General features: G+C 40.8%; 1 protein-coding gene across 1 annotated transcript in view; it reads right to left on the reverse strand.

Annotated features, from left to right (window-relative positions):
• Nucleotides 1–4,498: 4,498 nt before the first annotated feature.
• Nucleotides 4,499–14,134, reverse strand: part of GXYLT2 (glucoside xylosyltransferase 2) — an 82,745-nt gene continuing 73,109 nt past the window's right edge. The window contains exon 7 of the mRNA XM_027958163.3: nt 4,499–9,772. Within this exon, the coding sequence (XP_027813964.1) occupies nt 9,590–9,772 (183 nt within the window). The 3' untranslated portion in view covers nt 4,499–9,589. The remainder of the gene's footprint in view (nt 9,773–14,134) is intronic.

The raw sequence follows: 14,134 nt of genomic DNA on the forward strand, positions 1-14,134 counted from the left end.
AAGCCTTTGAATCCAGAGCTATTTCTGGGTTTCTCACTCACATGAGCCAAGGCATTCCCTCTCCCTCTCTCCCCCTGTACCAATTTGAGTTGTATTTGCTGTCACTTGCAATTTAAAAAGTTTTTAACAATACAGAAATTGGCACCAGGAGTGGGGTTGTTTCTAGGCAGTCAAAATCCCACAAATGCCCACAACAGAGACATTAAAGAGAGATTATGGAAACACAGAGCATTCAAGTAGAAAGGAACTCAAACATCATCTGACCTGATCATGTCATTTTATGGACAAGTAAATAAATTTCCAAGGAATTAAATAAATCACTATACTTTCAGTGAATGAGACTTTAAAGGATAGGTTATTACAAATCGACACACAAAGCATTTGTAGGAGAGATAGCAATAGTTGTTGAAAACAACACTCAAAATAAATATAGTATGTTTTATAGCTTCACTGATAGGAACTGGTCCCAGTTCACGGTGCAGCAGAATCACTTATTTTCATTTAAGATTCTTGGAGCACAAGAAATGCATTAGCCATTAAAGTAGGTAATGCAGAGCACGGAACAAGATCAGCAAGAACTGTACCCTCAAAGAACTTTGTATCTACTGCAGGAAGACAGAAAATTAACTCAGAGTTTTACCCAAATAAGTATTGTTGCTGTGATAATACATACTGCAAAGAAAAAGTCCAGGATTCTATGAGGGAATATGAGGGAGAAAGGCCTTTATGTGGGGGATCCAAGGAAACTTCCACAAAGAAAGGAAATTTAAACTGAACCTGAAAGATAGTAGAATTTGCCAGGTGAAATTTTAGGGTAAATGATTCCAAGCAAGTGTAAAGCCCCTTGATGGGAAAGAGCTTGGCTTCCTAAAGAAACAGAAAAACAAATGCGCGTTAGTGAACACGTTTAGTGTTCATTAGTGAAAAATTAGTGAAAACCTGAGTTAATTAGTGGAGTGAGAAAGAACTCAAATGCAGCCAGGGAGATAGGTAGGAGGTAGATGTGCAGAGACTTTTTGAGAACTTTGGAAAGGAGCGTGGACGTTATTCTAGGAGCGAAGAGGGAAAACACGGAGAAGCTTTTCGCAGGATGGGGGTGGTTTATGGTTTGGAAAGTTCCAGACTGAATTCAGAGCAATAAAAAAAGGCATTAAGACAACAATCCAGGTCAGAGAGAACAGAAATACAGGAAGTTACAGTTTGAGTAGAGACAACAATAAAAAGAGAGGAAGTTGACTCAGTGACTGTTCTGGAGGTAGAAGCATACACTTCCTTTTGTACTAGTTTAGGTTGTTCATCGGAGAAGGCAATGGCACCCCACTCCAGTATTCTTGCCTGGAAAATCCCATGGACGGAGGAGCCTGGTAGGCTGCAGTCCATGGGGTCACTGAGGGTTGGACATGACTGAGAGACTTCACTTTGACTTTTCACTTTCATGCATTGGAGAAGGAAATGGCAACTCACTCCAGTGTTCTTGCCTGGAGAATCCCAGGGACGGGGGAGCCTGGTGGGCTGCCGTCTATGGGGTCGCACAGAGTCGGACACGACTGAAGCGACTTAGCAGTAGCAGGTTGTTCATCAGAAAAGACAATGACACCCCACTCCAGTACTCTTGCCTGGAAAATCCCATGGATGGAGGAGCCTGGTAGCCTACAGTCCATGGGGTTGCTAAGAGTCGGCCACGACTTCACTTTCACTTTTCACTTTCATGCATTGGAGAAGGAAATGCCAACCCACTCCAGTGTTCTTGCCTGGAGAATCCCAGGGACGGCGGAGCCTGGTGGGCTGCTGTCTATGGGGTCGCACAGAGTCGGACACGACTGAAGTGACTTAGCAGCAGCAGCAGGTTGTTCGCGCTATCTATCACTTGCAATTGGAAGAGACGCACAAAAATTGGTTACCACGAGTAGGGTGCTTCAATGGGGACATGATGATTTAGTGCTGAAGGAGATATGAAATGAGAGAGAGGAAAGGAACAAGAGTAATGAGCAGGTTTCTAAGATAAGGTATGGAGGCAGGGGCGTAGATGTTGGTGACATTGACAGACTTAGGGACTAACGAAGGTGGAGAAGGATGCAGGACATTATGACATCATGAACAAGGTTAGGAAGGCTGCTTGTGAATGATGTAAGAGCTAAAGGGCGTGATAGGAACAGAAACAGGGTAGCTTTGGGAATGGTAAAAGCACTGATAGTGAAAGTTGCTCAGTCGTGTCCAACTCTTTTTGACACCATGGACTGTAGTCCATGGAATTCTCCAGGCCAGAATACTGGAGTGGGTAGCCTTTCCCTTCTCCAGGGGATCTTCCCAACCCAGGGATCAAACCCAGGTCTCCTACATTGCAGGCAGATTCTTTACCAGCTGAGCCAGGGAAGTCCAAGAATACTGGAGTGGGTAGCCTATCCCTTCTTTAGCAGATCTTCCCAATCCAGGAATTGAACCGGGGTCTCCTGCATTGCAGGTGAAGCCACAGATATTTAAGCTTTTCCACCACTCCAGTACTCTTGCCTGGAAAAATCCCATGGATGGAGGATCCTGGTTGGCTGCAGTCCACGGGGTTGCAAAGAGTTGGACACGACTGAGTGACTTCACTTTCACTTTACTCCTCTAAAAAGACAAGAAAGGCAGAACTTCAGCATGTGGACCCTCTGGTGAGTAAACATCTAATCCCATGACAGATTAATACATAAAAATGCCATGTTTTTCAATCTGATACTCTTTAAAAATCCATCAGCCATTTGTTTATTGGAGGCAAGGGAGCCACAAACAAAGAATTTTCGGAATTTTGAAATTTCGTGCTTTTGTGTTTGTTCCTCACAACAATCTGTGAGGAACCACTGGCCCTGTTCTAGTGTGTGAGAAGTTTGAAGCACTAAGACAGTCAACAAGTTTGCCTGGGAACCTCCCTGGCTGCCCTGTGGTTAGGACTCTGCTTTAAATGCAGCAGATGCGGGTTCAATCCCTGGTTGAGGGACTGGGATCCCGGATGCCAGGTGACTTGGACAAAACAGAGTTGTCTAAGTCACAGTCAGAAAATGACTGAACTAGGATTTAAACTCAATGCTGTCTAAATATAGAGCCTGACTCTCATATCTCACATAATTATTCGATATGAGGTCCTAGTTATTCCAGAAAACCTTATCATATCCAGATACCTTAGCATTTTTAAATGTTTTAAAATATAAGGAGGAAATTCAGTAAATGAACAAAATACCTTCTGACTTTTAAGAGTCTAAGGATTAGGGATTCAACATTCAGAAAACGAAGATCATGGCATCTGGTCCCATCACTTCATGGGAAATAGATGGGGAAACAGTAGAAACACTGTCAGACTTTTATTTTTTGGGGCTCCAAAATCACTGCAGATGGTGACTGCAGCCATGAAATTAAAAGACGCTTACTCCTTGGAAGGAAAGTTATGACCAACCTAGATAGTATATTCAAAAGCAGAGACATTACTTTGCCGACTAAGGTACGTCTAGCCAAGGCTATAGTTTTTCCAGTGGTCATGTATGGATGTGAGAGTTGGACTGTGAAGAAGGCTGAGCGCTGAAGAATTGATGCTTTTGAACTGTGGTGTTGGAGAAGACTCTTGAGAGTCCCTTGGACTGCAAGGAGATCCAACCAGTCCATTCTGAAGGAGATCAGCCCTGGGATTTCTTTGGAAGGAATGATGCTAAAGCTGAAACTCCAATACTTTGGCCACCTCATGTGAAGAGTTGACTCATTGGAAAAGACTCTGATGCTGGGAGGGATTGGGGGCAGGAGGGAAAGGGGATGACAGAGGATGAGATGGCTGGATGGCATCACAGACTCGATGGATATGAGTCTGAGTGAACTCCGGGAGGTGGTGATGGACAGGGAGGCCTGACGTGCTGCGATTCATGGAGTCGCAAAGAGTCGGACATGACTGAGCCACTGAACTGAACTGAACTGAAGGATTAGGGGAAAAAAAAAACTTTATACAGACTCGAAACTCTTGGTACGTTATTTTTTCATTATGTTACTAGCTAGTGGTTAAAGCATCTGCCTGCAATGTGGGAGACCTGGGTTCGATACCTGGGTCGGGAAGATCCCCCCTGGAGAAGGAAATGGCAACCCACTCCAGTATTCTTGCCTGGAGAATCCCATGGACGGAGGAGCTTGGTGGGCTACACAGTCCATGGGTCGCAAAGAGTTGGACACGACTGAGCGACTTCACTAGTAAGTCAGATTCAGTTTTTGCAAAATAAAACTTAAGAACATGAGAACTATTTTCACATTTTCTGATTTTTTCTTCATTGTATATCAAACACCAAGCACCTTTAAAATGCAAATAACATAACTTCCAGTGTGGTATTTTATAAACAAAGAAGATTTTTAATGAATTTTTTTTTTAAAGGCAAACTACATGCTAAACCAAATTTCTTTAATGGCTGAAAGGACTTAAGTATTACTATTTAATATTATCTTACAAAAGAAAAGAAACACACTTCCAAAATAACACCGAAAGACCACACTTTTTAAAAAAGTTTTAATTAAAAAAAGTAAAACAGGAAATGGCATTTAAAAATGACAAGATAGTAAGTAAATTGTATCAGTCCTTTCAATTTGCTGTAATAATTCCTTTTTTATTTGGAGTGTTCTTCATTATGCTCATTTTGTCCCAAGGAAAAACCACTAAAAATAAGTTTTCCAGCATAAAAAATGCATTCAGGTTCTCCTTGGGAGCAATAAACAATGGGGGCACTTTTCAGTGACAACACAAACATGTAGAACTGATGAGGCAGAAATTGCCTCGGATTCTTACATGTTTGTGCATATGATGATACAAACACAAGTGCTTTTATCTTGAAGACTCAAGAATATTTCCAGTTTTGACTTGTGAAAATTTCTGCAGTTGCCAGAGAAATCTCATTAGCTTTATTGGGTTGGCCAAAAAGTTCATTCAGGTGTTGTTGGGTTTTTTTTTTTTGGGGGGGGTAACCCAATAAATGCCAGCGCAGCAACTGTGAAATGATTTCACCTCAGGTGTCACTATCAATGATTCTTCAATTCGCAGAGCACAACAAATGCTGGGTCTTTCTTTAAAAAACATGTGAGGTGTGTGTGTGTACATATATTGTGTGATTTTTTTTTTTTTAAGTTTTTGGAAAACTGTCACCATAAAGATTTGATTTTAGGATTAGAACTTAGTTCTGTCCGCACAGGGATCCCCAAGTGCTGTGGCTCTGCCACTGATGCCAAGCATCTTGGTCCCACTGAGAAGCTAACAACAAAGGCAGGAAGGGAAATGCAAAAATGAAAAAGAGGAAGATGAAAAAGAAGGAGAGAAACGGAAAGACATAAAAATGATTGCTTCCCATACTAATAAACGAGGATATCATGATTTGCACTCTTACGACATTAAACATAATTCTGAATTCAATAATGAAATCATGTTCATGTTGGTTTATCCAACACATGAGATTTATCTTTTCTGTATAAATATTAAGCAGTATTATATCTAATCCTAAATTTGTATGTAGTGCCATCTTCAGGGTGGGTTGGAATGATTACTCCATTATTAGATCATTATTCTGTGACTGTGAATAAGGTTTTGTATGGTTTGCTTGTTATATAAACACCATAACTGCAATGAAAACAGTACAAACCTCTACAAGTCCATAGAAATATCCATGTCGACAACAAATTCAGGAAAAGTCACAACCATTTGAAGTGGAAGCACTGAATATGGAATAGACATTTCAAATAAATAGTTAAGCCTGGAGCAATATATCCTAAATGCTAAATTGTTGTTTTGGAAGTTGAAAGGAAACTTAGATTTTCTAGCCAATTTTTCAAATATTGGAATTTCTAATGTATGTCACAATTTCAGAGATTTATATTGGGAAAAGAAAAATTCAGCAAGAAAAATATGGTCGGAATTTCTAGTGATTTGCTATTGAAAGTCTCAATATCCATGCACACAAAAATATTACATTTTGCTATTAGAAAGTGTTCTTGCATTCTCCAATGGTACTCTGTAGTCATGCGTTAAGCAGAATTTTAAAGGAAACCAGAAAAGGACAGGACAAGATAGGAGGGTAGAAAAAACCCAGTTTCAAGCTCATCCCACAGATGAGCAATGTGCCAGATGGGGCAGTGTTCCCTTTTGGCAGACTTCAGACCACAAGTTTCAGGAGACCGCTGTATTAAAATCTGTGGTTATCATATTTCAAAGTAGTTTTATGGAAATTATCAAAAGCAGAGAAAATACTGCCACATGGGTAACATGCTAACTACAGAAAATAATTAGCACTTTTAGGCAGTGGGGATTGGAAGATCAGTTTTTCTAAATTCTCCACCAAACTCACCTAACATTTTTCAGAATACAGCAAAGGAATTTCAAAGCAGAAAACCACACCAAATTCTAAGAACTCATGGTCTCATAATGCATCATTCTAGAATGTTCTTGCAGAAGGCAATGGCATCCCACTCCAGTACTCTTGCCTGGAAAATCCCATGAATGGAGGAGCCTGGTGGGCTATAGTCCATGGGGTAGCACAGAGTCGGACACGACTGAGCGACTTCACTTTCACTTTTCACTTTCATGCATTGGAGAAGGAAATGGCAACCCACTCCAGTTTTCTTGCCTGGAGAATCCCAGGGACGGGGGAGCCTGGTGGGCTGCCGTCTATGGGGTGGCACAGAGTCAGACATGACTGAAGCGACTTAGCAGTAGCAGTAGCAATAGCAGAATGTTCTAGAGTCTTATCACTGATCTTTGCTGGAAATCCTATTGTGTATCTTCAATAGAACCAATAATTGAAAGTTGTCGGTAAACCTGGCTCATACAGGAAAATGCATTGCTGTATTTCAGGTCTTTAAAAGCGGATGTTTTTGTGGGACTTGCCAAGAGAGGAAAGAAACTGCTTCAGGTCTATGAGCCACCAACAAATCTGAATGGCATTGGTGGGTGTTATGGGCCATATTGAACAAGCAGGAAGAAAACTTGAATGGAAGTCAGGGAATCATCTCACATCCTGGCTCTTTCACCAAAACTCCATTTGTGGGTATACAGGATACACTTTCTCCATCCAAAAGACAATCCAGAAATTCTCCCACAGGCTTTAGAAATCAAATAATGAATGGTGTCACCTTTAGTGGTAAAATGAGGAAACAGCAAAATACAACAGCAAAGATAGAGTTTCACATCATAATGGTAATTTCCCGTAACATAAATAACAAACCACAGGCCATCCAGCTTGTCAAAAGGAAAGTATGGGTTATTACTCAACCATTTTAGATTTAAATTTGTTACTACTGTACACTGCAGCACACTAATGTTGATTGATCCTGATACATTCTTTGGTAGTGCTGAGGTTTTTGTATTTCTTTTTTCACGATAAGACTTTTTCTGCAGTTATAGAACCCATCACTCAGTCATGTCCGACTCTTTGTGACCCCATGGGATGTAGCCTACCAGGCTCCTCCGTCCATGGGATTTTCCAGGCAAGTATACTGGAGTGGGCTGCCATTTCCTTCCCCAGGCGATCTTCCCAATCCAGGCATCAAACCCGAGTCTCCCACATTGCAGGCAGACGCTTTACCATCTGAGCTGCCAAGGAAGCCCTATGATATCCTATTGCCTTTCAATATATAGGATATCTATTATATTTGCTTACCAAAACAAAACATTTTCCTTTTAAACCTTCAGATAGCTGTCTGTCTGTGATGAAAAATAAAAATTTTGTTCCTCAAAATTTCTCTGTAAAACAGGATGTATCTTATACATATCTATGCGTCTTATAGAACAGTAATGATACCGGATATGTTTCTTTGTATTACAATTTCCTTATTTGCCCAATGCAGATGATGCAGGTCCCTACCAAGTTCATTAGGCTGTTGCAAACATCAAGGAGGTCAATTATACACATGTTGGTAGAGATAAATAAGGCATTATGCAAAATGCCCTTATGCTAATAGCAGCTACTAGGGATTAAGTTAGATCCCTCTGGGTAAAGAATATAGAACTTCCTGTACTGTAGCTAGGTGATAAGACCTGCCTGGTTCCTTGGCTCACAGCTAGATAACCCTAGAGAAGGCAAAAAAAAAAAAAAAAAACCAACTGAGATCTTTCTAAGGCTGCTGGAAGATGAATTTTCTTGCCAATGGAATCCACTGAACTGTTTATTCGTACATATTATATTCCAACTTGGCCTTTAATTTCCAACTATTGCCCAAGAGTTTAAAGAGACATGGCCACACCTACCAAAGAGATGAAATGCTTTTGTTTCTGGGTAAACACAAAATCACATCTCTGCTAAATAGACTCCTTAGGTTTAACAGCAGTACTGAATTTCTCCTTTCAGAAGCTGAATAGACATGTCTTATGACTAGGAAAAAGATGCCTGGATAGGATCACTGACTCAATGGACAGGAGTTTGAGCAAAGTCCGGGAGATAGTGAAGGGCAGGGAAGCCTGGCATGCTGCAGCCCTTGGGGTGGCAAAGAGTTGGACACGACTTGGAGACTGAACAACAACAAACAATTTTTCTTAAAAAACAAAAAACCTAGATATGCTTCACCCTTTATCACTGCCCAATTAGCTAAAATTTGAATGCTCCTGCCATATTATTTTTTAAGTAGAAAAGGACAGCTTTATTGCTTTGCCAGGCAAAGGGGGACATAGCTGGCTCCTGCCTGAAAAACTAAGTGCCTCAGCCTAAAGAACTGATTAGTGGCTACAGTCCATGGGGTCACAAAGAGTCAGACACGACTGAGCGACTTCACTTTCACTGTCTTTACAACAATGGTTCAAGGATGGGAGCTCTGACAAGACTAGGGTGTGTGCACAGCTTGCACTCCCTTAATCTCATCTCAATCAGTCTCCTAATCTTGAAGAGCTTCTTTGTCCCAGACACATTTTAAATAAAGCACTGTAAATATAATCATTTTGTCTAAATTTTTAGTCTCCTACATAAAAATCTCAGCATAGGGTTCAAGTTTTACTTAGACTACCTGTTTTAGATACGTTTTACGATGGAAAAAGACAAGTGGCAAATAAATACAGAAGTAGGGGAAAAAAGGCTAGATGAGACTACACTAAAAAATCTTTTCCCTAGTTGATAGGATTATGGCTAATCTCATCTTGATTTTGGTCCACTGACCTATAGAGTCCTCTAAAATTTTTAAAAGTTTGTTTGCTTTATAATAAGCATGTATTACTTTTATAACAAGGGGTGGGGGGAACCAATTGCATAGAAAGAGTCTCAAGAAAATTGGATAAAATATACCACAACAGATTTCACTGCCATTGTCTCCAACACTTGGGAACTGGAAGGCTCATGAGAGTTCCTTTTCACAGCTAGCTCAACATGCTTCAACAATGTTAAGTGAGCAATAATACCATTAAAAAAAACAACAGAGAGATAAGTAGCATTTTAGGAAAAACCTAAAGCACATTTCCTTTTAGGGGCAACTAATTTAGCAACATTTAACAAGGCTTTTAAAACTCAATTGTCATAGAGCACCATGAAATATTCACATAAAAGAGATCCAGGCAGCTTGAAGATGAATATTTCCTCGTTCATGAGATGCCTAATTGACTTGTGACAACATGAAGTACTCAGTGCATCTGGTTGGGGCCAACATGGATGATGACGTGTTTCTCATAGGCCCTTTTCATTGTTTTCTCAATTTGCTTCAGAAAAACTTGTGGAATTCGTCCACATAAAGTGTGCACAGTCTCCAAAAACTTCAGCTGAAGAGGGTAATACATGGATTGAAAGAGATTGTCTTGAAAGGGAAACTGAAAGATGAGTGGGGGAAAAAAAAAGGAAAAGTTTATTTTAGTTATTCAAATGTCATTTAAAAAGGAAATAACTTACTGGGAAATGACACAGGGAATTACTGGAAACATGCAGTCACAGTTGGTATGTTTTTAGATACAGTGGGAAGGACCTCCAAGGACCAAAGTCCAAACCCTGATTCAATCCTGTACAACCCCAGGCCATCATTTACCCTTTTGGGGGCTCAGTGTCTTGTCTTTAAAAACAAAAAAAAAGATGACTTATTTGTGTTCTAAAAGCTTTTAAAATTTAAGAGTTAAGTATTGGGTTGGACAAACAGTTCGTTTGGGCTTTTTCCGTACCATCTTATGGAAAAGCCCAAAGGAACCTCTGACCATCCCAATGTATTTCCCAGAACAGGGTATTTATTCTATATACCATGCTTTTGCTGAGTAGATCAAGATTTGAGTATAAACAACAAGATCTTAACTATACAGCACGGGAAACTATATTCAATATTCTGTGACAAATATAATGGAAAATAATAAGAAAAACCCCCACATATGTATAACTGAATTACTTTGCTGTACAAAAGAACACAACATTGTAATCAACTACATTTCAATAAAATCGAAAAAAATTCAAGTAGATACTTGAAATCTACTACAATAAAACACTGAATTCTTCGTATTTCTTTGCCTTTATAGCAATCTTAATAAAGGAACTACAGTGATCTTATCAAGTCCAGAGTTTAACAACTAGTGAAATGTATCATCAGTGAACTTTATTTTAGTAATTTAGGTACTGAATATTTGTTGTTGGTTTTATCTCACTTCATACTTTAAAAAGATTATCCTGCTTTCCTATGGAATATGTCTGTATTCTCCCAAACAAATCTTTCATACTACCTAATTATGAGCATGAGTCAAAGTTTTATTACAATCTCAGCAAAAGGGAAAAGGCCTCCCGTCAGGTCAAGTCAAAGATTCACTGTTGGCAAGGACATTTTAAGTGAAAAGACTAGAGAAAGGAAAAAAAAAAAAAAAAGGAAAACAAGAATGATGAAAAGTCAGAATACTGTTGCCTGACAGCAGAGTGGGTGGGTGTGTAGTTTCCCAAAACAAGTTTTAATCCGTTAAAGTTCATCAGAAATATTGCTTAAGCGAGTTTATCAGAAATGTGATTTTCTTCCCAAAAGGAGGTTAAGGTTCTGTCCGAGACTATGTTTTGAACACTTTTTCTTTCACAGCGCGATTCAGACCACTGATAGACTTCTGGGGCTTCCCAGATGGCTCAGTGGTAAAGACTCCACCTGCAGATGCAGGCAATGCAGGAGACACAGAACCCGGTTCAATCTCTGGGTTGGGAATCCCCTGGAGTAGGAAATGGCATCCCACTCCAGTACTCTTGCTGGACAATCCCACGGACAGAGGAGCCTGTCGGGCTACAGTCCATGGCATCACAAAGAGTCAGACACATTGAGTATGAATGAAAACTTTCCACTACTGTCTCCCCCAGTGACAGGAAAAGAACAGGTCCAAACAATGGATTCATCTCTGATTCCTCTCTTTCCCCATATCCTTCATCTAGTCCATCAGCAAGCGCCGTCAACTCTGTCTCCACAACGTGTCTGAATCCAGCCCCTTCCTCCCATCCTCCTAATACCGCACAAGTACCTGCCGGCCCCATCTCTCACCTGGATGGTGGTAATCAGCCTCATAAGTAGCCTTTGAGTCTTCACTGTTGCAGCCCTTCCACCAGTTACCAAGCAGGTATTTTTAAAGCATAAATCAGAGCACATCATTTTCTTGCAGGGGCTTCCCACTGCAATTAGAATAAGATTCAAACTCCTCTCTTTCCCCAAAGGTTCAATGAGATCTGGAACTCTCTATGCTCATCTCCTGCTCTTTCCCCTTTTCTGGTCATTCTGGTTACTGCAGCCTCTTCCCACAAACTTATTCCTGCCCCAGGGACTTTTCCACATTATTTCTTCTGCTTGGCAGGATCTCCCCCTAGATTTCCCCAAGGCTGCCTCCAGGGATCAAGGCTCAGGCTGGGCAGAGGCATCCCTGAGGACCTGAGCTTATGAATCCTCCTCTCCATCCAGGATGGCCATTACTCTGCTCTGGTCACCTTTTAATCTCTCACTGTCTGAAAGGACTTTTATTATTTCTTGGTTTATAAGAATATTGTCTGGCTTTATCCACCCAGAATATATGCTTCATGAGAAGCAGGTTTTATCAGTCTTGGTCTTGTTGATTTCTGAGTTTCCTAGAACCTAGACTGTTCCTACGTTAAACAGGCTCTTCACAGATGATTGTTGAAAAAATCATGGCAGGATGTCTGCTTGATACCTAACTTTCCTTGGGTCACAGTGCGAGCAGATCATACTTCCGCTTCACAGAAACATACACGCAGGATTAGGGTGTGTGAATATGAGTTGGGGGGAGAAAAGGAGAGGGGATGGGATGGCAGAGGAGGAGGGAAAGAAAGAGAAGGGAAGGAAAGAAGGAAGAAGGAGGAGAGGGGCATATTTTCAGAGAAGAAGAAAGCAAGGAAAAAACAGTGAGAGGTAAGGAAAAAAAAAGTGTGAACCTGTTATCATGCAAACAACTACTAACTGTTGAGCACAACTCTACATCAGGCACTGTACTAAAAAGTGTAAACACCATCATTATGTTGAATTCCAACAACACCTTTCAGAAAATATTATCCCCATTTCACAGATAAGGAAACTGAGGCCCAGTAAGGCAAGAAGAGGCTTCCCTGGTGGCTGAGTGGTAAAGAATCTGCCTGCCAATACAGGAGATGTGGGTTTGATCCTTGATCCAGGAAAACTCCCCTGGAGAAGGAAATGGCAACCCACTCAAGTACTCTTGCCTGGAGAATCCCATAGAGTCTAGAGTACTATAGTCCATGGGGTCGGAAAGAGTTGGACATGACTTAAAGACTGAACAATAACAACAAAAGGCAAGAACAGAGAGCTAGTAACCAATCACCAGAAAGTGATAATATTGGGATCTGAACCCAGGTCTAGTGATGCCCAAAGCCAAGCCCTGACCAGGCTGCACTGTAGGGCACAGTGGCTGAGTGAAGAAATATGTCTTTTTATGATGAAGTCTGTCCATATTCACTCGAGTTTCAGGATGGGGTTAGTGACAGTCCTGATTGAAATGAATGAGAATTGAAGGAGAATTGTCTTTTTAGGTCCAACTGAGGAAAATCAGTTGGTGTATTAGCCAGGATCCTTTATGAAACATTTATTTGGCCTATTTTCTGATCCACCCAGAAAACAAACATGACAGACTGTAATTCTAGAAGCACAGTTGCTCAATCCCAGACCAGGGCTGACAGACCACAGAACAGTTGAAGGCGTGGTTCTGATGTCCACGTCTGTGGCAGTTTTCTTTAACTTCCATGTGTACTCCTGAATGGGTCTGCACCTGGAGTCAGCGTCTGAATACCTAAACGTGATGTCACTAAGTACAGAACACATTTTCTATGTAATTAAGTCAGCAGGAACCTGGGGAAGAAAGAAGTATGAGCTTATAGGTACATGAAATATTTTCCCTCCACAGAAGACAATTCTGGAGATTCTAGAATTGGAATTCTCTGGGATTCTCTCTGCGTGCATGCATATTAAGTGGCTTCAGTTGCGTCCAACTCTTTGTGACCCTATGGACTGTAGCCCACCAGGCTCCTCTGTCCATGGGATTCTCCAGACAAAAATACTGGAGTGGGTTGCCATGCCCTCCTCCGGGGGATCTCCCCGACCCAGGGATTGAATCAGTGTTCTCTTATCTCTTGCTTATTGGCAGCTTTGCAAAATGCATATTTTCATACATGCAAAAATGTATGAAATATTACTATATTGCAGGGTTCACTCCCACTTCACCCCTACCAAAGCCCGTTCATGAATCATGAGGGTTCTTGGATACTCAAGAAAAAACCCTCTAATAAAATCTATAGGCTGTATGTCAGGGGTTGGCAATTTTTTGCTGTAAAGGGCTAGACAGTTAAATATTTCAGATTCTGTGGGTCATACAGTCTATCACAGTGACTCATCTCTGCTTCTGCAGCATAAAAGTGGCCACAGACAACACATACGTGAATGGCTGTCACTATGCCCCCACACGACTCTATTTATGAATCAAGAAATGCGAATTTCATAAAACTTTCTTATGTCACAAACTATTCTTCTGTCCATTTTTTCCCAACTCTTTAAGAAACCATTCTTACCCCACATGTCTTATAAAAACAGACCAGATTTGGCCCAATAATTGGCCCAAGTTGGATGACCCCTATAGTCCTGTTTTTGGGAATGAAAGTTTCAAAAGAGAAATCTCTGAAAGTAGCTGTTGCTGGTTTTCCCCCAGGAACTT

Source organism: Ovis aries, chromosome 19, assembly GCF_016772045.2.
Source record: "Ovis aries strain OAR_USU_Benz2616 breed Rambouillet chromosome 19, ARS-UI_Ramb_v3.0, whole genome shotgun sequence".
NCBI classification, from domain to species: Eukaryota; Metazoa; Chordata; class Mammalia; order Artiodactyla; family Bovidae; genus Ovis; species Ovis aries.